Source organism: Tupaia chinensis, unplaced genomic scaffold, assembly GCF_000334495.1.
Source record: "Tupaia chinensis unplaced genomic scaffold, TupChi_1.0 Scaffold000270_1, whole genome shotgun sequence".
NCBI lineage: Eukaryota > Metazoa > Chordata > Mammalia > Scandentia > Tupaiidae > Tupaia > Tupaia belangeri.
In genome coordinates this window covers 5,268,597-5,285,677 of record NW_006159750.1, presented here as the reverse complement: position 1 = coordinate 5,285,677, position 17,081 = coordinate 5,268,597, and the positions used below count along the sequence as shown (strand labels likewise).

Here is a 17,081-nt window from a genome sequence, read left to right as displayed (position 1 = left end):
CAGAAAGCAAAAAATCACCCCCTGGGGGGGATGGCCACACTGCAATCCCTTCTCCCCTCGGTATCCTGGGCCCACACGCACATGCACCTGGCATGAGTTTAAACCAGTGGGTCCAGGATTTGAATTACAGGTGACTACATGGGTGTCCAGTGACATAACCATTATGCCAACTGCTGGTCCCATCATAGTTATTAATTTTCATATGGGATTTGAAAAGTTAATTTATTTTCAGGGTGTTACATTGATTTCTTCCTCTGGATAGATGTTATATGCTGATATGTATGCTGATAGAAAATAAAGCTATATTTAAATGAGATGTTATGCTAATACATATCCATGGCCCCAAAATGACCTTGACAGAACTCTACTTAAATCCCAGCAGGTTGATACCAGTTCATTTTCTCTAATTGTTTAACTGGCTAAAGTACCAGAGTATCATAGCAAGTGATTTTTTGTTTGTTTGTTTTGCTCATGTTGCTTTTTTTTTTTTCTGAAGGGACAGGATGTGTTTGTTGTGCCGAGTTCTTAAAAAGCAGGCAGGCTTGCCAGCAGGTCTGTAGAGGTTCCCTGGGGATGTCATGAAGGAGCAGAGATTTGTGAACTCATAAAAATAAAGCTGCTGCAGCCCCGTTGCAAGGTTTTCTGGGGCGTTGATGATATGTTCACTCTGGAGCTAGGAAGTGTTTACACATCTCTCTTGGCCAGCTGTCAAGAAGATAAGAACTGATCTTGTTCTTCGAAGCCAAAGAAAGAGCAGTACAGGCACACTTCGTTTTATTGTGCTTTACGGATATTGCATATTTTACAAAGTAAAGGTTCGTAGCAACCTTGTGTCTAGCAACTCTTTTGGTACTGTTTATTAACAGTGTGTTACTTTATATTTCTGCATCACATTCTGGTAACTTTAAAAGTATTTCAAACTTTTGCACTATTACTGTGTATCTGTCCTGGTAATCTGTGATCAGTGATCTTTGTGTTACTGCTGTAGTTGCCCTAGGGCCCCAGAACTGTCCCCATATGGGAAGGTGAGCTTAATCATGATAACTTGCACATGTCTGACTGCCCCACCGACCAGCCATTTTCTCATCTCTCTCCCTTTTGTTGGGCCTCCCTGTTTCTTGAGACACAACAGTATTGTAATTAGGCCAGTTAATAACCCTGCAGTCGCTTCTGAATGGTCACGTAAATGAAGGACTCACACATATCTCACTTTAAGTCAAAGCCTAGAAATAATAAGCTTAGTGATGAAGGCATGTCAAAAGCTGAGCTAGGGAATACAAAGAAAAAGTTCTTGAAGGAAATTAAAAGTGGGCCAGCTGGTGGTGTAGTGGTTATGGTGGCAGTGTTTATGGTGGCTGGATCCCACGTGGCTTACTACGCAGTTTGAGTTCCATGCTCAGTGGCTTGGAAAACACGCTGGGCATGTGTATGTACACACCCAAAATCCCGCGAGGAGAATGGAGGAGAAGGGATTGCAGCCTTCCCCCGGGAGTGCTTTCTCATCTCTCTCCTTGTACACGACCCCCCACCCCCATCTCTGACCAGCGCATACTCCCTATAGCAAATTTAAAAAATAAACAAACATACAGAAGATGACAAAGTGATTTAACAACCTTATTTTTTTTTTATATAGATACCATTTTAGTTGGTCTGAAAAAAAGATCAAACTAGCCACATTTCCTTAAGCCAAAGCCTAATCTGGAGCACGGTTCTTACTCTCTTCAGTTCTGGTAAGGCTGAGAGATGTGAGGAAGTTGCAGAAGAAAAGTTTGAAGCTAGTGGAGAGGTTCATAGGAGGCTGGTTCCTGTTTTAAGGAAAGAAGCCATCTCCATAACATGAGAGAGCCAGGCAAAGCAGCAAGCGCTGATGTGGATGGAAGTTGCAGCAAGCTATCCAGAAGATCTCGCTGGGAGAACTGATGGAAGTAGCTGCACGAAAGCAGATTCAGTGGAGATGAAATAGCCGCTTACTGGAAGAAGATGCCGTCTAGAATTTAGCTACAGAGAAGATGCTTTACGTCTGGCTTTAAGTTTCAAGGTTGACTCTCTTTTATAATCTTACGGAGCTGGAGGCATGAACTTGAAGGCAATGCTTGTTTTCCATTCTGAAAATTTTAGGGCCACTAAGAATTATGTTCAATCTACTTCCCTCATACTCTATAAATGAAATAGCAAAGCCCAGATAACAGTGTATCTGTTTATAGCATGATGTAGTAAATATTTTAAGCCTGTTGTTGAGAACTAATGCCCAGAAAAAAAAAGATTCCTTTCAATATATTACTGGCCATTGACAACACACCTAGTCACTCGAGAGCTCTCATGGAGGTGTACAAGGAGATTTCTCTGTGTTCCCAATATCCTTAACATCCATTCCACAGCCCATGGATCAAGGAATCATTTTAAACTTTCAAGTCTTGTTATTTAAAAAACGTATTTTGTAAGACTCGAGCCACCATAGATAGTTGGATCTGATGGATCTGGGCAAAGCCAGCTGAACACCTTCTGGAAAGGATTCACCATTTTAGATGCCATTAAGAGCATTCATGGCCCTGCTCTGCCTGGCAGCAAACCTTGCCCCCCCACCCCCACCCACACACACACACTACAAAGTGATGAGTAGGAGGCCGCTGCAGTGAGCCTTGGAGCCCAGGGCGCAGGCAGGGTGGAGCCGCCGCCAATGCAGATCTTGGTGGTAGTAGCAAATACTCAAACAAGAACTTTGAAGACTGAAGTGGAGAAGGGTTCCATGTGAACAGTTGAACGTGGGATTTTATCTGTGGAGGATTCCCAGTTTGGCGGCAGTGGTAGCAGCACCACCATCCCCAGTGACACCACCAGTACTGCACCAGCGCCAGCAGCCGGGGGTGTGTGTGTATGTGTGTGTGGGGGGGTTCTTACATCCATCTGTCATTTGCTAGACTGGCATTTTTACAGTTTTTATATGTCAATTTTCTGACCTTTTTATTATGTTTATAGGGGCAAGGGGAAATCTGTCTTTAATGTAGGGCCAAGTGACAAGGGGCACCCCACCACCTCACATTTCTGGGGGTTGGGGAGCAAGTGGAGAACAACCTGACTAATAGGAATTTCAGAGACTTTCCCATTCTAGCCTGGAGACGACTGCTTAAACATCCAGTGTAAAATGAGAAAGCTCCCCCCCCAAAAAAGGGGGGGGGGAACTTTCATAAGAGGTCAGAATATCAACATTAACAGGAGTTTGGAAGAAGGTTGATTCCAAACATCATGAAAGACTTAGGGATCTAAGACTTTAGTAACTGCAGATTTGATGGGCATAGTAAAAGAAAAGTGTAGCCTGGGACCATCAGGTGATGTGCTGGATTCCCATGTGGTCATCTGCAGTTCAAATCCCAGACCCAGTAGCTTGAAAATCACACTGTTGTTGAGAACTAATGCCCAGAAAAAAAAAGATTCCTTTCAATATATTACTGGCCATTGACAACACACCTAGTCACTCGAGAGCTCTCATGGAGGTGTACAAGGAGATTTCTCTGTGTTCCCAATATCCTTAACATCCATTCCACAGCCCATGGATCAAGGAATCATTTTAAACTTTCAAGTCTTGTTATTTAAAAAACGTATTTTGTAAGACTCGAGCCACCATAGATAGTTGGATCTGATGGATCTGGGCAAAGCCAGCTGAACACCTTCTGGAAAGGATTCACCATTTTAGATGCCATTAAGAGCATTCATGGCCCTGCTCTGCCTGGCAGCAAACCTTGCCCCCCCACCCCCACCCACACACACACACTACAAAGTGATGAGTAGGAGGCCGCTGCAGTGAGCCTTGGAGCCCAGGGCGCAGGCAGGGTGGAGCCGCCGCCAATGCAGATCTTGGTGGTAGTAGCAAATACTCAAACAAGAACTTTGAAGACTGAAGTGGAGAAGGGTTCCATGTGAACAGTTGAACGTGGGATTTTATCTGTGGAGGATTCCCAGTTTGGCGGCAGTGGTAGCAGCACCACCATCCCCAGTGACACCACCAGTACTGCACCAGCGCCAGCAGCCGGGGGTGTGTGTGTATGTGTGTGTGGGGGGGTTCTTACATCCATCTGTCATTTGCTAGACTGGCATTTTTACAGTTTTTATATGTCAATTTTCTGACCTTTTTATTATGTTTATAGGGGCAAGGGGAAATCTGTCTTTAATGTAGGGCCAAGTGACAAGGGGCACCCCACCACCTCACATTTCTGGGGGTTGGGGAGCAAGTGGAGAACAACCTGACTAATAGGAATTTCAGAGACTTTCCCATTCTAGCCTGGAGACGACTGCTTAAACATCCAGTGTAAAATGAGAAAGCTCCCCCCCCAAAAAAGGGGGGGGGGAACTTTCATAAGAGGTCAGAATATCAACATTAACAGGAGTTTGGAAGAAGGTTGATTCCAAACATCATGAAAGACTTAGGGATCTAAGACTTTAGTAACTGCAGATTTGATGGGCATAGTAAAAGAAAAGTGTAGCCTGGGACCATCAGGTGATGTGCTGGATTCCCATGTGGTCATCTGCAGTTCAAATCCCAGACCCAGTAGCTTGAAAATCACAACAAATAAATAAATAAATGTTTTTAAAAAGTGTAGCCTGAAGATGTGACTAAATTGCTACAATCTCAAAATACAACTTTAACAGATAAGGAGTTGCTTCTTACAGGTGAGTTGAAAAAAGTGGTTTCTTGAGATGGAATCTACTCCCTATGAAGATGCTGTGAACACTGATATTGTACTAAAGGACTTAGAATATCACATAAACTTAGTTGATAAAGCAGCATCGGGGTTTGAGAGGATTGACTCCAATTCTGAAAGAAGTCCTATGGGTTAAAGCAACATTGCATGCTACAGAGAAATCTTTCGTGAAAGGACGAATCAACCAGCGTGGCAAAACTTCACATTTCTCCTATTTTAAAAAATTGCCACAGCCACCCCAGCCTTCAGCAGCCACCATCCTGATCAGTCAGCCGCCCTCAACATGGAGGCAGGAACCTCCCACAGCAAAAAGATTATGATTCACTGAAGGTTCAGATTATGGTTAGTATTTTTTAGCCCTAAAATATTTTAAAATTAAGGTATGTACATTTTTTAGACATAATTCCGTCACACACTTAATGGACTGCAGTATAATGTAAACATAACTTTGACATGCACTAGGACACCAGAAAATGAGTGACTCACTTTGTTGTGGTACGCACTTTATTGCGGTGATCTAGAGCTGAACCTGCACTATCTCTGCGGAGTGCCGGGATAGGAATCTGCTGGTAGGGCCTAATCCCTATCATATTTATCTAGGAATTTGTGTATGTGCATATGTGAGTATGGGTGCATGCACGTGCATGTGTGCACGCATACGTTGAGGGAGGGGACAACTTACAGACGTGTTGTTTGCTATGCATACTATCAAGACCTGTACACACACGCCTTCCTCCTGTCTCCAGCTTCCTCTTTGCAGGTCTCTACTGCCGGGTCACAGTTCGTGGCAAGACAGAGGAAGACCGCAGGTTCTAAGGGGGAAAATTCATCGCAAATAATTGAAAGTTTGGGGCTGAGAATGAAGAGAATTGGACTGTAGTTTCAGTTTTTCCCATAATTAACTAGTTGATTTGATAAACTGCCTCCCTTTGCAGCTTCTCATCTGTGAAATGAGGGAGTTGGACAAGCTGTTCTTCTCAGTCCCTTGCAGTGCTCATGTTCTATGGTTCTGTGATTATTATTGAGGCTGCTACCAAAAGTCGTTCTATCCTTTTTTTGTTGTTTTAAAATTTGCCAGAGGGTGTGTGCATTCACTGGAGAGAGGAGGAGAAAAGGGAGGGAAGCAAGCACCCCCTCTCCCCAATAGGGCACTGTCACACACAGTCCCTTCTCCATTTCTCCATCCTTTTGGGATTTGGGGCAATCATGCACACGTGCCCAGTGTATATTTTATGTTGCTGAGTCATAGACTCCAGCTGCTATGTTGGCCACCTGGGATCCAGCCACCTCAACCAGCAGGCCACAAACTGGCCCTGTGCTATGCTTTAAGTCACGCGTTTTATCAGTGGCAGCCATTGCAGGTTGCATTTATTAGTGTGCAGCTTCACTTATGGTGCAGCAGTCTTCACAGATGCATACTTAATACTAAGATTTAGCTTTCCTTATCTTGTAGCATGCTTTCATTTCTGTTTTGTTTCATTTTTAATTCGCTATGGGGGGAGTCGGCAGGTGGCAAAGTGGTTAAGGTACTGGACTGCCATATGGCTTTTTGTGGTTTGAGTCCTAGATCTGGTGGGCTTAAAACTCAACGCTAGGGGTGTGTGTGTGTGTGTGTGTGTGTGTGTGTGTGTGTGCGCGTGTGCACACGCGTGCAGAATCCCAGGAGAAAAAGAAAGGAAAAGGGATTTTGGCATGGCTACACACCCCCAGGGGGGGTGATTTCTCACTTTCCCTCTCATGCTTTCTCCAGTGAGCCACATTCCCTGTGACAAAAAAAAAAAAAAAATTTGCTATAGGGTACTTGTACTTGCCAGAGAAGGAGAAAATTAGAAAGCACCCCCTCCCCAGGGGGAGATGATCATGCCATAATCCCTTCTCCATTTCATCCTCCTATCAGGATTTTGGGTGGGTGCGCACACACACACACACACACACCTGCTATGTTTTACAAACTGCCAGGTCTGGGACTAAGACCATGCTGTTGGCCATGTGGGATCCAGTCGTCTTAACCACTATGCCTCTGTCTGGCCCAAGCATTCTCTTTCCTGTTTAAAGAGAGATATATATATAGTATTAAACCTGTCAGAGTTAGACAGCTACTGGTTTTTTGCCCTTATTTCTCAAAATCTAAACATTGACTCAAATACCTCTCAAAAACATTGCTGGAATGAACTTTTGGGGAAAACTTTTAGAACCCTAGAGTTGAAATGAAATTTGATTTTTTCTAGCTGAGACTTGTACCTAGGAATGGAAACTCCAGGGAAGGAGTTTCCAGAACTCTGCTCCTAAGTCACAGCTTTATCTTAAGTGCCACTGTGAACTAATAGGTCACTTAGGAGGCCTTTGGCTGCAGTTAGCAGAGATCCCAAATTGAGCTAGCTTGAATGCTAAGGGAACTACTGACTCACTCAGCTAAATACAAAGGAAGGACAGGCATTAGGTCAGTGCAGTCCAGTGTCATAGGTTCTGCCTCTCTGGAATCCTGAAACTGCTTGGCTTTATTCTCATTGTGACAGACGACTCCCGTAGTTGTTTTTTTCCTTTGCAATCACACGTTACGTCACCAAAGTTTCATCCTCTTGACGTTTGTGTCCAGCTAGTTCTTTGTTACAAGGCTGTCCTGTGGCCTGTGGGATGTTTGTCTGCATCCTGACTACTATTCACTGGATGCCAGCAGCATCCCAGCCCTGAGTTGTGATCATCAAGTATGTCCCCAGATCCTACTGAATGTGCCCCGGGAGGCGCGGAGGGGGCCAGAAGCACTCTGGTTGAGAGCAACTGGTCTAAAGGAAGGCAGGCCTTTTCACCAAGTTGGTATCTTACCAGTTTCCCACAAGAGCCCAAATTTGCCTTTTTTTTTTTTTTTTTAATTGATTCAGCCTGAGTCATACCCTGTTCCTGAACCCATCATGGGTGAAGGGTAGGGACTGTCCCTCAGACTATTCAAATCTCCCCTGGAGCTAGGAGTATGACCATGGCGTGGGGGGAGTGCCTCAGTCAAGTTTGGGGAAGGAGGAGTGGGGGCTAGGTGGGAACCCAGTATACCCATGACCTCCACACTCTACTTTTACCTTTTTCTTTTTTCCTCCCAGTGAGGATTATGGAAAGAATTTTAAGGATATCACAAATCTCATCAATAACACCTTCATTCGGACTGAGTTTGGGATGGCTATTGGTCCTGAGAACTCTGGAAAGGTGAGACTCATCTTTGCATCCATAAAGCTTGTGTTTGATGGCCCATGCAGGGCTGTTAGGTACTAGTCTTGGAGCCCTTCAGTGACACACAGTAGTGTATTTTAGTTTAACAGTGCTGTATTTTAAAATTAAACATAGTTTAATACTGATCACAGAATAATGAGATTCACACAAGTTTTTGTTTGTTGGTCTCTGTCCAAGGTATACCAGAGCCCTCCATAATTGGGTGGTGGTTGCTTAGCTTACAATGTACACTCCCCATGGCAACATTTTATTCTTCTGAGAAACTGACTCAAAATCTAATCTCAAAACAGAGTAGGCTTAAATTCACAGGCTGATGCACTAGTGCAATTCAGGGTGATACAATTTTTTTTTTACAGTTTATGTATTTATTTATATCATTGTCAGGAGGCACATGTGCTTGCTAGAGAGAGACAGGCACAGAGGGGAAGGCCCTCTCACGTGGGGCAAGATCACACCACAATCCCTTGCCCTGTACTTCTCCATCCCATCAAGATTTTGAGTTTCCACATGCACACGCTGGCTTGTTTTCCAAGCTACTAGGGCAGGGTTTGAACCACAGGCAGCCATGTGGGATCTAGCTCTCTGAGCCACTTGAGTGGAGTAGAGCAACTAGAATAGTTTTATAACTCTTCTTACTTTCGGAACTAATGTCTGATGACAATAGTGTAAGGATTTCCTTTGCTTTCATGGTGTCATCCCCTAAATCTGATCTTTCTTTTTCCTAATCAGGTAATACTAACAGCAGAGGTGTCTGGAGGAAGTCGTGGGGGACGAATCTTCAGATCATCAGATTTTGCAAAGAACTTTGTTCAGACAGATCTTCCTTTCCATCCGCTGACTCAGATGATGTATAGCCCTCAGAACTCTGATTACCTCTTAGCCCTCAGCACTGAAGTAAGTCCGGTTGAGGAACTTGGCTTGCCTTTTGCGTTTTTATAATCTCAAGATCTACTGTCTTAGGAGGACCCTGTAGGTACTGCTTTTATATTGGACCTTTTCTTGTGTCTGCTTATGGCATGGAGTGTGTATCTCTTTGCATTTTTTCCCTATTTGGTAAAAGGCGTGATTTCCACGTGCTGTCTGTCGCAGGTAAGTATGATGTTCAGTTGTCATCACAGTTTTCTTAAGTGAATAGATGTGTGCTATTGGAGGAATGAACTAGAGAACAGGTTGATGTAACCAGTCTTGTGTTGCAAGGGACAAGCCTCAATTGTCACACTCCTAATGTTGTTACCGTTCTTTCCTATGGCCAAACCACGTGATTATAATTGTTTTCTTTGTTGTTAGTTCCTTGGTAAACAGAGTATATTTTCTTCTGTCTATGACACTCATGTATAAAATACCCAGTCTCAAATCCCTAAACCTTGTGCCACATTCCTGTGCTTTATCTGGAAGCCCGTGTCCCTTCCTATCTCTCCCCTGTCTTCTGAAAGTTCCTCCCTGAGGAGAGCACTCAGCTTTCCCTCTCCTGGAGGAAAAGTTTTCTTTATCACGGATGCTCAGGGCGCAGGTGGCTGAGTCACTAGACTGTAATAATCAGGTATACTTTGTATGGCTCTCTCTCACCTTACTTCTTAAGAGTGCGGTCTGCTGACGGCAGTGTCAGATAGCAGCACCTGAGGAGCTGGTTTGAGAAGAACGTCCTTAGGCTCCAGTCCAGATAAAATAAAGCAAGACTCTTGGTTGCCAGGTGGCTCATATTCTTAACAAGCTTCCCCACTGAGCCCGTGCACTGAGATCAGAAAGCCAATTGTTCTGGGGACAGAACCAGGATCATCAGCTGTGGACTCGGGCTGAGTGGAGGGGTAGCGTCCGGAGGTGGTGGGGCACTATAGGAGAGGTCTGGAGTCTGGACCTTCTGTGGGAAGTTGTTGGGCAGAGGTGAGGTTGGGGAGCTTAGGGAGGGTCAGATTTATGCTTCGTCAGTGGAGGCCAGGGAACGGAAACTGCCTTGCTAGGGGATAGCTTCAGATCTGAGAGCAGTAAGTCCTGGGAATAGGCCTCCAACAGCTTGAGCCATACAGGGAAACTAAGAGCCCTCTGTAGGGATGGACAGCACCCTAAATCCCCCTTTGAATGCCTAATAACCAAGTATATCAAGGTTATTAAACAAGGCTACCTTCAGGAAGTGGCAGGTATTGTCTGCTTTTATATCTGACATTTCTTCCAATTAATGCTAAGTGTGAAGTAAAATAATTGGGGTGGAAAAGACAGACCAATTTTTACTCAGGTGTGCATTAGTGATAGTAGACCCTTTCTTGTTTTTTACGTCAAGTTAAGTGAATTAGAAATTCTGGGAGTGCATGTTGTGGGGAGGGTAGTTAAAGGAGAATGGTAAGTGAGTCAGGGGAATGTTGAGAGGTTCTGTCTAGACCATGCCCATTTAATTCAGCTGTAAGGACACCTCTGTCCCATCTCCAAGGACGCTGAGTCCAGCGAGCGAGCGTCCGTTGCCAGTGTCCTTGACATCGTTAGTCTTATCTTACTAAGTCTCTCCTGCATTTTAACGTGCTGGCCAGTCACTCCTTTTGGGATCGCCGCTGACTTGGCTTCTGTGACGTTACTATAGCTTCTACCTTTCTGGCCATTCCTTCTTGGTCTCTTTCTTAAATTCACTTCTATCTACCCTTACATGTCAACTGTACATTTTACTCTGAGCAATCTCTTTCACTCTTACCATTTAACTACCATTTAAAATGTTGAAGACTCTCAAATCCTCATCTCTAATCCTGGCTTCCCCCTGGGGCTCCGGATTACTATCTTGTTGCCCCCTGGGTATCTCTAACTGGATATCCCACAGGCACCTTAGGCTCAATCCAAAACTAAACTTTCCCCCTGTCCTGCAGTCAGACACACTGCTCTTCCCTTAATCCTTAGACTAGTCAGTGCCACCACAACATGTCTATTATTCCTGTCAGAAGCCCGGAGTGATCGCCGTTCTCTCTCACACACACCACACTGCCCTACAGGGAAAGTCATTCTGTTCTGTTCTAGCTTTTAACTTCTCATCGAGCCTGTTCTTCGTTTCTCTCAGCCTGATTCAGGGCCTCCTTGACTCTTGCTTGAGCTAATGTTACTCACTGCTTGTCAAACTTCTAGTGTGGGCCTCCTGAAATCCATCTTTCCCTTTCTCATTCGAGTACTCCACCTAGAAAGTGAAACTGACTATGCCATTTCCCTGCTGAGAGTGCCTTACTCCTGATAGCACCAGACTCAGCATGGCACAGAAGGGTGCTCTGTATGAGCTGGCCTTCACCTGTCTTTTCAGCGTTAGCTGCTCATTTCCTCCCTTGGGAATTCTAGCCTCATCAGTGTCCAGAGGCCTTGAGCTCCCTGCACACACTGCAGTGCTTTATCACCTCAGTGCCTTTGCCAGTGCTAGCCTGTCTTGGGCTAAGCGCCTCAACTTCCTACTGGACATCTTTTGGTAACATTGCTCCTCCTCTGTATTGCTCCTCCTCCGTGTTGCTCCTCCTCCTGTTGCTCCCTGCTTCTCTCGCAGCCTGTTTCCCTAATGCTTGCCACATTGCTCCTACCTGGCCCCTGGTTAAACAATGAGCTCCTGGGAGCAAGGAGTGCCTCTTAGTCATCTTTGTATCCCCAGTGTCCTGCACATAGTAGGCACTTGATATGCCTACTATGACATTTGTTATTCTGAGACCCAGAGGGACTCAGATAAACATGGGCAGCTCTGATGGGACATCAGTGTGTGTTTTTACTGTTCTCATTGATTGGATATGAATTATTAAAGGTCATATAAGCAGCTGCACAGGATAAGACTGGAATTTTGATAAGTCATTTATAATCTTTCAGAATGGCCTGTGGGTGTCCAAGAATTTTGGGGGAAAATGGGAAGAAATCCACAAAGCAGTGTGTTTGGCCAAATGGTGAGTAACAGAAGACTCCATCTGTGCAGAGGCTAAACCTTTCTTAAGAGTTCTGCCAAAAGTCACATGGATAAGTATCGAGCACTGCCAGGTTCTCTTCTGGGTGCATAGGGATGCCAGAGAGGGTATGACGTGGACCGTGACCTGGAGGATCTTGTAATTCTGCTGGAAAAGAAGACTTCATCTCACTAAATGTTAGGATAGAAAATAAGGCACATGACTGAGTAGCTACTGCCTGCAAAAACTTTATTCCCCATAAATGGTGACATCAGTAGGAGCATAATGAAATACAGCATTAACTTGGGGATTTCAGTGCATCTCTGTGCCCAGATTTCTGCTCCCTTGTCTAGAGATCCATTTGAGTTATGTAGAGCATAGCAAGGAATCAGAAAGAAAGCAGAAAGCTTCGGAATCACTGTCTGTGTCAGACAGCTCATTCTCTGCTCTAAGCAGGACCTCACGCCCCCACTGGGCACCCACTTCTAGGTGATGAGGGGTGGGGGAGCAAGGTTGCCTTTGTTCTAACCCTGCTCTTCTACTAATTGGTGGCAGAACCTCTCTGGGTTTTAGTTTTTCCCTTCTATTAAAAGAGATTTGTTTGAGGGAATGTGAGGGATGACTGAGCAAGAATTAGGAGCTTTCAGACCTTCGCAGTTCTGATTAGACTCAGACCCTTGTTTAGAACCTCCTTCTTACTTCCCTTTGACTAATTTCAACAAATCGGTTAATCTACTTTTCCAGTTTATAGCAGAGTGCTGCCAGAGGGTGGGATGCATGGCTGTTGGCAACACACACAGGCAGATCTGAGAGCCTGAAGGAGGCCAAAGGACTGGCAGAGCAGACAGAAACTTAGGGAACGTAACAGTGTGAAAGTATCTAGTGCAGAGCAAGAACTGCAGTAACTGCTAATGGGAACACTCGGATGTGATTGACGTTCGTGATGATGACCCATTATCCCCAGGAAAAGTTTAACGTGCTCTACTTAGGGGATGAGAAAATTGTAATACAGATTTCAAAATTAATTAAAATACTAAATATGTTGTTTAAATGAAGTGGGCCTTTTCTAGAAGTGCTTCTTGAATGAGGTTTAAAAACACCACTGTGATACACATGCCATATGTGCTTTTACTTTATGCATTTTAATGAATTATGTTTGTATCTTACATTATTTTATCAGGAAGGAGGTAATTTTTAAGTTAACTAAGTTAACAAATTGTTTCATTCCTGATAGACCTAAAATATGTAGGGCATGTTTAAGTAAGATTATCATAATTTTGATCATCAAAACTCATCTTTAAACTGAAAAGTTACTTTAAAACAGTGTTCTATTTTGTATCCTATGCAAGGTTTTTTTTAACCTGGCACACACATTTTTTTTAATGTCTAAACATAAGGTAACTGAGATGCTGTGTGCTCACCTTTTAGATTTTTGATTTCTAGGAATTTGCAATCTAAAGTTCTGAAAAAACATCCTCAAACCTAGCACCTTTTACTGGTGATAATCTGTAAATACTATCAGGGTCTGACTCTAGTTTCCTGCAAACTGTCTCCGAGTTACATTTTAAATAATTCAAAGTCTGACCTAGTTGTCTATTTGAGATGAAAGAACTAAATTATTTAGCTAATTCAAAGCACTGAACTGGATTCTGAAGAGAAACAACGAAGCATAAAACAGGGCACCTGCCCTGAGGAAGCCAGCTCTGCAGTAGGAGAGGGGAGGCGTACACTGTGCCATGCAGACAGCTAACCTGGAGACAGGTGTCAGTGGCTGGTTTAAAGAGGCATGGTGCTCTAGAGCATCACAGGTGACCCCTGAGGTCGACGAGTCTTCCTTGCAGAGGCCATCCTGTGCATGGTAAGATGTTTAGCAGCATCCCTGGCCTGCACTCACTAGATGTTGGTAACAACTCCTGCTCCACTGCCACCTCCCTTGGCCACCCCAGGTGCAACAACAGATAATGTCTCTAGATATCACCAGATGTTCCCTGGGAGGCGGAATTGCCCCGAGTGTCTAGTCAGTCATGCTCTTCCTTCATTCAGGTCTCAGAGAACCCATGCAGACCTCCCTGTCTGAAATAGTGGTTGAGAACCACTGCTCTGGAAGTGGGCAGCAAAGAAGCCTGTCAGTTGGAATGACAGGGAATGCCTTGTGAAAGAGCTAGATTTTAAGCTGATGCCAGAAGACCGTGAGGTTGAGATTTGGTTACATGAGAGACAAGCATTATAGGGAAGAAGCAGCCTGAGCAAATTTAAGAGGCATATTTGAAGAGCATAAGGAAACTAGTTGGACTGGCTAGGAGAGTCCAGCAAAGAAGCCATGGACTGTGGCTAATATGTGGGACCAGGCTGTGGGAGCTTGACTGAGGGGGCTGTGGAGAATTGGTGCATGCACCTGAGGTGGCTGCGTCAGCTAGGACCTGTGAGTAAAGCTCGCTAGGCTTGCCAGGAGCTTTGTGACTAAGGTTGACACAGTCCATGAACATTCTTAAATCGTTTCTTTTTCCTGTGTTTGTCTCACTGTAGGGGATCAGAAAACATCATCTTCTTTACCACTTATGTGAATGGCTCCTGCAGTAAGTATGTTTCAGTCTCAGAAAAGAGTGTCCTATTGGCTATTCATGGTAGGATATTCTGGGTTGTATGAGACAGAAGCATCAAAGATTCTTCCAGTCTCCTGAAATTTTAATAGCAAAATATAACTGTTAATTATTTTTAAAATATTAAAAATACATCCAAATTTCTACACTATGCCCAGATAAAATAAAAATGTCGTCTATGTGTAGAGGCAATATACTTAATTATAGCAAAACAAATAGTAGGCTATAGTATATACAGAAATGTATAGTGATTTCTGCAAACGAGCATAGATCTTGTTTGTGTTGGTGGACGCTATTGGGTCCCATTAAAGTACAATTTAAAAGCAGAAAGCAAGGTCTTTCATTTATTCATTCAACAGATACTTGAGAATCTACTGTACACTGGTCTAAGGATGGAGAAAACAAAACACCTAGTGCCTGCTCTCTTAGAATAAAAATTTGGGGATGGGGGACAGCCAGTAAGTGGCATGGTAATTAGGGCACTGGACTCCCACATGACTGACTGGGGTTCGAGTTCCAGACCCAGCAGATTACTTCTTTACTTTTCCTTTCTTTCTTTCTGTCTCTCTTTAATCAGATTTTAAATAATAATAATAATAACAAGTCAAATCAAATAAAAAAGTCTTTAAAAGAATATAAATTTAGGTAGAGCTGTTAGATAATAATCAAGGAAACTGAAGCTCAAATGAGACAATATAGAGGCCTTCTTAAAGGCACCTTCATGCCTCCTGAGAACTAGCCATTTCAGGGGAGACAGAGAAATGAAGATTTTCCACTGATAATTCAGTCTCCAGCACACACACTCATGTGGTAGGAAGACTTTCAAGCCTCCTGTCTCTGTATCTGTCTTTGTTTCTCTGTTGCTTGCATGCTGCGTGGTTTTCTAATTTTTGCTTTTTTTAAAATTTTGTTTTAATTATTAAATTTTTTTAGTTTTTTTTTTTTTTTTTTAGTTTTTCTCTTAGTTTTTTCTTTTCTTTTTCTGTTTCCTGTTTCTTTTTTTGTTGTTGCTGTTGTTTTTCTCCCTCTGTTTCCTTTTCTGCACGCTTCTCGACACTCAGATTGAACTTCAAGTTTGGGAAGAAACACACCATCCATCAGATGACTAGAAATCACCGCAGGGCCAAGAGAAATATGGGAAAGCAGGAAAATACCTCTCCTCCAAGGGGAAAGAATAACTCCTCTTCATCCATAGACAGTTCAATGGAAATCATGGAAATGTCTGATAAAGAATTTAGGACATTCATAATGGCGAAGCTAAAGAGTTGGAAGAGAAGAGAGACAATGAAATACAGAAGAGGCAGGAGAAAGAAGCTGACGAGTTCCAGGAGGTGAGGAAATTCATGCAAGATCTAAAAGAGGAATTACACACTTTACAAAAGAATCAGATGGAACTGTTAGAGATGAAGGCTATAATACAGGAAGTCAAAATCTCCCTTGGAAGTACTAAAAGCAGGCTAGATCATACAGAAAATAGAATCTCAGATGTAGAAAATTGCTGGCCTAGAAAAATCCACCATGAAGACTGAGAAAATGGCCCAAATATTTGAGAATAATATACGAAAAGTACTAGATACCATCAAATGTCCAAACATCCGGATAATAGGTATCCCAGAAGGCGAAGAGACTCAGAAGGGCATTGATAATCTATTCCATGAAATCCTGCAAGAAAACTTTCCAAACCTAGAGAGGCACTCAAAGATCCAGTCCAAAGAAATACAAAGGACCCCAAATTGAAACAACCTAAGAAGATCTTCTCCAAGACACATTATAGCCAGACTGACCAAAACCACATACAAAGACAAAATACTAAGATTGGCAAGAGATAAACGGCAAGTTACTGACAAAGGATATCCTATCAGACTAACAGCAGACCTCTCATCAGAAACAACGCGAGCAAGAAAAGAATGGGAAAATATATTCAAAGTGTTAAGGGAAAAGCAACTTCAACCAAGAATACTGTGCCCAGCAAGATTATTCTTCATATGGGAAGAAAAGACAAGAACATTCTCAGATAAAGAAAACTTGAAAGAATTTACCAGCACCAGACCAGATCTCCAAGAAGTTCTTAAGGGCATGCTATGTCAGGAAAATTAAATGCAGACACACAGAAATAAGAGTTCAAAAACTAAGAAAATGGCCAATTTAATTGTAGGGACAAGTCTGGAGCTGAATATTATATCCTAGAATTCAATCGGGAAGATCGAACCACAACAGAAGATAGATTAAGTACATGAGACTGGACTGGCGAAATAGCATTCTGTGACTTTTGGATTTGAAGACAAGTGTAGACAGCAGAGATAGTGTAATAAGAGAGTAGGAAAGGGCAGAGGGTCAGACATGGGGTTAAAAAAAAAAATATATATATATATATATATACATATGAAACTAGAAATGGAAAATTACTGGTGATAATATGCATGATTAAGCCATTATGCAGCTTATTCTAGATGGGAAACCACATTTGGTATGATGCTTAGGGAATAAAAAAAAAATTCAGGAGAAAAAAAACCCACAAAAACTGTTTTTATTGAAATTAAAAAAAAAATGCGTGTTTGATGACTGCAGTAAGCTATATAGCCCCAACTAGGTGCTACTTTATAGTATGTTCATTCTACTCACTGAGGTTTATGCCTAAAGTCAGACTTGGGTTCATGTATATGTATATATCAGCTGCGCTA

The 17,081-nt window shown here is 43.1% G+C and overlaps 1 protein-coding gene across 1 annotated transcript in view; it reads left to right on the top strand.

Moving 5' to 3' along the window:
* Positions 1 to 17,081, top strand: part of SORT1 (sortilin 1) — a gene marked incomplete at its 5' end in the record, with an annotated part of 72,110 nt that overhangs the window by 23,874 nt on the left and 31,155 nt on the right. Inside the window, 4 exon segments of the mRNA XM_006149525.3 lie at positions 7,790 to 7,892; positions 8,646 to 8,810; positions 11,730 to 11,803; positions 14,327 to 14,376. Of these exon segments, the coding sequence (XP_006149587.2) occupies positions 7,790 to 7,892; positions 8,646 to 8,810; positions 11,730 to 11,803; positions 14,327 to 14,376 (392 nt within the window).